The sequence below is a fragment of the Macrobrachium rosenbergii genome, chromosome 55 (assembly GCF_040412425.1).
Source record: "Macrobrachium rosenbergii isolate ZJJX-2024 chromosome 55, ASM4041242v1, whole genome shotgun sequence".
In the NCBI taxonomy this organism is placed as follows: Eukaryota; Metazoa; Arthropoda; class Malacostraca; order Decapoda; family Palaemonidae; genus Macrobrachium; species Macrobrachium rosenbergii.
The window spans coordinates 76,836,403-76,845,162 of NC_089795.1; the positions used below are offsets into that span (position 1 = coordinate 76,836,403).

An 8,760-nucleotide genomic window follows, 5' to 3' on the forward strand; every position below is an offset into this window, starting at 1 on the left:
ACAATGAATTACATCTCAGTCTTCTTCAAAAGTTATATGAATTTCACCATACACACTCATGAATATATATATATATATATATATATATATATATATATATATATATATATATATATATATATATATATATATGTATATGTATATATTTCAGAAAACATGGCTGCTACAAATTTTTAAAGGACACATATATGCATTTCATAGCTTCAATGCTTTAGATGTGATGGAAGAATTTATGGAGTCAGATGAAACTAGGTCGAGAGACTCGAGGTAAAATCTTTGTATTCAAGCAAATAGTTTGATTCTCAGCAATGTTGCGGTCAGGTGATCTTCCTGAAGTGTTATGTATATTCGTGAGTACGTGCGTTAATTTGATCTAGATTATGCCAAAATCTGCCTAAAAGTGAGTTTGATCGTTCATTAACGTGATAGAACTGCAGTTGTCTAGACAGTAGCTTTGGAGAGGATCCAGGCTTTGAATCGGCAGATAGGTAGAGTTTCAAATCTCTGTTTTTATGGGAGGAAATTGAACTTGTGATTTTTACTATGATTTTCTAATCATTATGAACTTTGAACTGGTGTGGGAGATTTAATATGAATATTCATACCTCTTTCATATTATTGTTTTGTCATGTTACGTTTGCCATATCTTGGCTATGCATTTTACACTTTCCATTATTGTGTTTTGCATTTCATATATTTTGGGAGTTTTCTATCATGTTTAATTCTTCCGACAGATGTCTGTGGACAGATGTCGGTGGACAAGTGGATAAGTAGTGGACTGTTTCCGAACAACATGTGGTAGACTGTTTTTTTGACATGACTAGTTATTGATTTGGGGAGTATGTGTGAGTTTGGATATTTTCAGGCTATTAGCCCTAGTGAGACTTCTTTAATCAGAAGTGTTTTGCAGTTCAGAGTTTAGTTATCTAACTCGATATTTCATTTATTATGCATTTTAATCTTTGCTTTGTTTTATTCATTTTCTTGTTGGGTTATTTGAATAATAAACCTATTTTTGTAGAAACTATTGCGTTTCTTTAAATGGTCCATTTAATTGCTTTGGTGAGAATGAGTGAGATTCGGGTGGGTGAACTTCGGAAACGATGAGAGAGAGAGAGAGGCGATACACGGAGAGAGAGAGAGGCGATACACGGTGAGAGAGAGAGAGAGAGAGAGAGGGGAGAAAAATGGATGTAAGTGTTATCGTGAGCGAACTTTCATACGCCGTTTCCTGAATAAAGATCGTTGGAGCACGTTACGTACACTTTCAAAAAAAGTGTTAATTCTGTCCTGGTTACATATATATATACCTGTATATAAGTATATATGTATGTATGTATGTTATGGATATGCATATATATATATATATATATATATATATATATATATATATATATATATATATGCATATATATATATATATATATATATATATATATATGTCTATATATACAGTATATATGAGAGAGAGAGAGAAAGAGGTATGTATGTATACACACACATATATGTATATATATACATATATATATTTATATATATATATTGCTTAATAGTAAATTTTAGCTGCAGCAATGATTAAAAGATTCTTCGATGTTTTAATGGTGACAAAGATATTATACAATATAACCTTATAAATCATCTATTTCCTCATAATTAAATCTACTGTACTTCAAATGTGAGCATAAAAGGAGAATTCGACACCTTAATAGTATTTAGAATCATTTAATATTACACCACATTTTTAATTTTTATTTTACGACTAAGTCTGATGTCAGACTTACTTTATAAAGCTACAATGGGCTCCAACTATAATTCAGAACGAACTTTAAGTATTTAACATAATAAAAACTTCTCTGACAATAAAGACGAAATTTACGCGTAATCAATCATGATAGCACTGAATATAATGTCCATAATTTTTGTCACTAAAATTATACAAGGGTGAAAATGTATGTCCGATTAATTAAAATAAACCTTAAATTTTAACCATTCCTTGGCTTACCTTACTACAAACTAATACGAAAATTTGAAACGGAAAATGAAAGCAAAAACTCATGCAAAGCAAGAGAACATGAGGACAAGATTCAGAGGTCAAGATGAAATTTATCATTCCGAAAATAAATCATCCTTCGATTACTAGTTAGATTAGAAATTCACAGCATATAAATATATATTTCCCTTAATTGTGATCGTTAATTATTCAGCGGTCAAAATCTCATAATCTCCGGGTCTCAGTCGTGATGCTTGGAGGCTTTTAATGGACCCATAAATCTTATTGTGCCACATGCCTAGTAGGAAACGAATGATACAAAGGAATTAATTGAAGGTGGGAGTGAGAAAGAGTGAACCGTGAACGCGTCAGTATTTAATAAGATCTATCATATATTAAAACCCACAAAACAATTATGTATATATATACACTATATATTTATATATATATATATATATATATATATATATATATATATATATATATATATATATACATATATATATATATATATATATATATATATATATATATATATATGTATATATATATATATATATTAACTCGGGGGGAGTGGGACCACAGAGTGATAACATTCCAGTTCTTTTGGTTGAGGACGCTAGCTAAGCAGACGCTGGTCCCCACAATCCATTCAGGCCCATAATATAGGATGACTGAAGTCCTACGAAGATCATAGAGTTCTACAGCTCCGCAGGTTGCTCTTTGGATTCCTTCGTTGAGCACAATGTCATCTTTAAAACCACAGATCCAGACACAGACAAAACATCTCTGGACGAGTCCAGACTATTTAACGTTGTTTCAGTTTAGGAAACCTCCGAATTCCTAAAAAAAAATTATAAGAGATGTTGATGGTGCACACAATGGAGGCCCCCTTCCCTCCCACACAGAGAATTTTTCCAACAAGTAGAAAGCATGGCAATGGGATCACACTTTGGAGTTCTTGCCTAAAATGTATAACGGCACCATAAAAGACGACCTTCGGCAACCCCAAAAATCAAGAACTGATGCCAGTTATGTGTCGCCATTACCGCCACCAGAGGAGCGGATAAAGCATAAAAAGTGAAGGGGAAGTGTCTTTTCTTTCGTGACATACCCGTTGATGCAAAGTTACCCAATATATATATATATATATATATATATATATATATATATATATATATATATATATATATATATATATTATACAATATATATATATATAATATATATACATACATATTTTAGCTTAGGTAAAGGTAAAATATTGAAAATGTGTTGAAATAACATGAAAGCGCTTAGTACTTTTGTCTTTACTTTTCCTGTGGCCTCAGCCGAATTGATTGTCATGCTGTTAAGTAAAAATATATGAATATATATATATATATATATATATATATATATATATATATATATATATATATATATATATATATATATGTATATATGTATATACATATATACATATATATATAAATATATATACAGACACATACACACACACACACATATATATATATATATATATATATATATATATATATATATATATATATATATATATATATATATATATATATATAATATGAAGGTGTCTAATCTTTAAATGACTTAATAAAATGAGCAGCTTTGAAAAGTGTTATCTCTTGCAACAATTCAAAATATAGCTTTCCAAGTCTAACAACAATGGAGTCTTTTTATTTAAACTGCAACAAGAAGTCTATCAAGTTTTTGCCTCTCGCACTCATATTTATCTGCACTCAAATAAGCAAGATAGTACACACGAAATCTGAGAGCTGCACATATAAATAACACTTGAATAATCCTTACGAACAGAGTAAGCACCGACTTTGCCAAAGAGAGATGGCGTTTTTATGACTTCTGTGCAAGAGAACACAGCCAAGGTTCTTTCTTATTTATGCATAATGCTTGCCTTGAGGAGTTCTTGCTTACCGGCGCGATGCAACAACACATTTGCCTCTCCGTGAGAATTGTCCCGACCACAGTTCCTGGCGCCGCGGTGCGCCCCTTCATCTCCAAGTGCTTCTTGACATTCTTCCCTTCCAGCTTTGCTGATCCTTTCCGCACTTTTGTCTTACGCCTCTCGTACATTTCAACACATGTTGCACTCTTTTTTGTATATTATTTTGTATCCGTAATTACTTCGGTTTATTTTATTACATTTTATATTTTCGCATATGATACTTTTGCTTATGTAAATATGTATTTATGTATAATGCTTCTTGTGTACCATTATTTTCCATAGGGTACGGATGAAACTTGGCTTTGGTATTGTGCTTTTCCTGGTCCAACAAAGGATGTCAATCCTTTCTTACTGAATAAATTAAGACACGATTTTTCCAACTATTCTCAGTTCTATTTAACATTTCTCTCGCATCTGCCTTCTTCAGTCACCATAAAAAAAGAGGTCACCGAGAAATAAAATTACACCGAATTGCATACCATTCTCCTCTAAATTACAGAGTAACCGGTAATTATCCCATTGACAGCTAAAATACGAGGTCATTAGCTTGGAAATGGAGACAATTTTTAACAATTAACCTGGGTTGCTGATTACATGAAGTAAATGAAAAACGCCTGAGGTTTAAAAGACAAACAAATTATAAATGACCCTTTGATGTTGCAGTATTAAGTATTCTGTGAGCGACCACAGACTCAAAGAAGTTGAACTATAGTTACCTTTCTTAAATAGACTCTCGATGTCTATGTTTATGAAACAGAGCACAAAATTTAGGCCAAAGGCCAAGCGCTGGGACGTATGAGGTCATGCAGCGCTGAAACGGAAATTGACGGTAAAAAGGGCTGAAAGGTGCAACAAGAGGAAAACCCTCCCAGGTGCACTGAAACATTTGTTAGAAGAGAATGTGAAGTAAGATGTAAGAAAGCATACGAACGGAGGTCCAGTAAAAGGAATGAAAAGGGTCACAGCTAGCGGCCGAAGGGACGCTGCAGAGGAGCTTAAGTAATGCCTACAGTACACTGCGTGAGGTGTACTGACGGCACTACCCCACTACGGGGGTATCACGGTCCTTAAGGATTTGACAAGACATGACCATAAATTCACCCAGTACCTCTATAAAATGGAAAGCATATAATACTTATCACGTTTTATAAAATTTTCCATTCCAAAGAAAGAGATAAAAAGGGATAAAATTCAAAAGAAAACTAATACTCTTCACATATTTCTTTAAGTACGTTCTGGCATTAATACAAAAATTTAAATCAAGTTGCGCTGATCAGATTATTTCTTGAGACGATAAGAACGAGAGCAACAATGCAAGGCATTTTAAAATTGCTCGGTTTAAGTGCACATTAACACGTTGACATTCAAATATTGCTTGGGCCATGAGTTGGCGGCGCTCTTTGATCGTCTGATTTCCAACTAATGCGACACTACATTTATCACATTATAACAACATCAGAATAATTTCAATGATTAAACTAATTCATTTTGTGCGAGTTTATTAAGCGCAGTTTTGGCTTTCTTAAAACGACTTCAAAATGGTGGAAATAGTAACTTAATGAAATCTGTAAGGAATTTTTTGAAAACTCGTTTAAGATTATGTCAGAATACTCTGCTATGGACATCAACCAGCTTAAAAAAAAAAAAAGCGGCGGGAAGGAAATAAAAAAGATCAGAAACTTTTGGCACAGTCTTCTAGAATGAACCAAGCCTTATATGCAATGCAATTACCACCCAGAATCCCCTCATGAGTAGCAAGGTTCTCGCTTCACTGTCGACAAAAAGGGGTTCAACCCATAATTCGACTTCTCTTGTTTCACTTTTCCTCGCTCCTTCGCTGGCTTTATAATTAATACTCTCTCGCAGCCAAGTAACTGGCTTTTCTGTGTTCTCTTAACCAGCTAATCCGTCAAACTGGGTGCCTTTAATGAACCAGGGAAGTAAATTTCCAAGAGCTTCATTTTTGTTCTTTTTCTGTCAAAACTGAACACCCAGAACTGGAATACCACTCTAAAATTTCATCGAGTTCCCAAATCAGGAAAAGAAAAGTACTGAAAAATGCCATAAAAGGACCTCGACAACTTATGAGGCACTTTACTCCTTGAGTCCATTACTCCTTAACATCCCTCAAACTGCCATATAGCTACCAAATTAGTGCGAAACAACACACATCCCTCAGACCACGAAAGAAAACTTACGAGCCAAACCTGATTTTTAAGTGAAGTTCTGTTCCATATCGGAAAGAAGACATGAGTAGCGTTTGCAAATTAGGATCGACTCATCAATCCAAGTTTAATGTACACAAAAACCTTTTCCTTGGAATATTTGCAATCATACGTGAAGAAAAATTATACTTGCTGTAACACAGCTGAGCAGTGCGGTCAATACCAGGACTCATATTTTCAAGTTAACATTTCACAACCCCGCAAAACTAACTGGTTCCGGCGCCATGTCTACTAATTATAAATGATTCTAGAAACAATTCAGTAAGTACTGTACTATGACATACCTAGGTGTTTCGTCACATTTTCACTTTTAATACCACTGTAAATTATCTACACTGGCCAGGACATTCACACTCGGTTTGCTGACCTACCGCCTTAAGCGCATCGTTCGGGATTGCAGTCACACACGTTTGCCTGCATTCTACGTTCTTCGGGTATCTTTCAAATGTAAAAAAAAAAAAAAAATAACGCTTTATATTAAAACGCAAAGACAAATATTATACGAGTACGCCTTATACAAACCCATTTTTTAATTTTGCCCATTTTCCTTGATATGGCCTACAATTAAGTCATAAAATCATACCTCTATTACTTTCAGAACTTAAATTTATATTAGTCTTTAACAATGTTCAATGCTTTCTTTAACATACCTGGGAAGAGAGACCAAGAAACAGAGGACCCGAACATTGTTGCAGCAAGTCAGATTTGACGGATTGCAGAGCCGAGCGCAGTCCAGTGAATACTGCTGTAACAGTAATCTGTAAAGGAAATTAGAAATGTATGAAAATCACATAAGGACAAAGGAAATACTCTTTGCAGTGTATTTCATGTAACAAATAATCAACAGAAGCCTACCTATTCCAGATTCCACTACTTTCATAGGGTCTAAAAACACTGCTATAGCGTTAAAACGCGAATAAGTTTTGAACATTACATGATCATATGAACCTTAAAACTAAAGAATGGAAACATATATGATGAGCTTGCATCTTACGTCTTTTCTAATTTCTTTACCCATAAGTTCGTTTTGCTTTAACAATTTGGATTACATTACCCAATTTTATGGAGACAAAATTCCCAGCTGAAATGATATCTTTAATAAACCACATATATACCTTACAAATTATGTTATTTAGTTTCAATACAGGTCTTTCCTGGTTCTTATCATATCTATATGAACTATAACAATAAATTAAAGATATCATAGGTTTCAAAGACACGAAAAAATAACCGAAATCAATTGGTGAATGGTCAAAATTCTGAAGGTTCAGTAAGCAATTTATATGAAATGAGAATGAGTTGATTAGTTTTTAACACAGCTCTTTGACGATCTCGTCAAATAACTGAGGGTACGAGAAGAGACCTTTTTTCTTTGCCGAAAGAAAATTAGCAACAAACTTTTATTCCAAGTCAAGTTCGTACGACGCCAAGAAATGAAGAAAGAAGAAAAGTATTACAAAACTGACAAGGGAAGCTGACATGAGTTTAACTTTCTTAAAGAGACGAACAATTAAAATGGGATCAAAACTAGAAAATAAATCTGCTTTGTAAATGTTCCTGTGTCTGCAGGTGATGTGCCAGACTCAAGCATTCCTTTTAAACTGGCTTAATTAAACAATAATTAGATCATTCAGTTTACAGTAAGTTATCTTGAATTTTATATGGACACTCAAAGATTTGGAACTGATATTTAAAAACAACTGAAGCAAATCAAAAGTAAAGTATGCAACTGTAAACAAGTAAAGTTACTCGGATACGTTCTTGTCATGTCATTTCAGTGGAGCCTGTCTGTTCCCACAAGGGTTCAAATCGTACTATAGTACAATGACGCAAAAAAAAAAAAAAAAAAAAAATTGCTTGGTATCCTCGATATTTCAACCATTCCTATCACGCGTACAATTTTCCCCCCTGGTATCCACGATATCGCAAATGATCGAATTAGCACCGACATACTGTAGTTCTCTAGTCTTTTTTTTTTCTACCAACGCAGCAGCTTCCAGAGCACGCCTTCGTGGCCCTTGCCAGATCAATATCAGTTTCTTTCGGAGCATTTGCAAGGTTTCTCATGTTATCTTACGACCAGACATGCCACGGATGTCAAAACCACTTCCCCTATTTAGCTGCACGATTTGAATTTTCTCTTATCGTCTCAAGGGTGGGGTTGGCGCCTGTGACCTTGATCATTCCTGGCAAGACAGGCGAGATTAGTAAGCAACTAAACAAAATGACATGTTGGGCGAGATGTTTTGTACTGCTCTCCTTGCCCTTTTTTGGATCAAAAATATTCGGAGCACGAAAGTCTTGAATATCGTACTACTTAATGATTTTTTTTTTTTTTTTGAAGATGAATCTGTTCTTTAGCAAACAAGATTCATTAACGATGAGTCATTTAATCATTCTACCACAATGGCTCCGTCGAGCGTTCTATTCATGGTGTGGACGCAAAGTATGCGGTCTATCACGTCTCACCTCGCACCCCCTCGGCCCCCCGGCCCCCCGGCCTCGGCCCCCGCCCCCAACATCCTCTCCTCACCGACACCAGAGCCCTCTCCGACCTTCCGTCT

General features: G+C 34.5%; 1 protein-coding gene across 1 annotated transcript in view; it reads right to left on the reverse strand.

Moving 5' to 3' along the window:
• Positions 1-8,760, reverse strand: part of LOC136835461 (uncharacterized) — a 486,122-nt gene that overhangs the window by 270,002 nt on the left and 207,360 nt on the right. Inside the window, exon 3 of the mRNA XM_067099020.1 lies at positions 6,847-6,954. Within this exon, the coding sequence (XP_066955121.1) occupies positions 6,847-6,954 (108 nt within the window). The remainder of the gene's footprint in view (positions 1-6,846; positions 6,955-8,760) is intronic.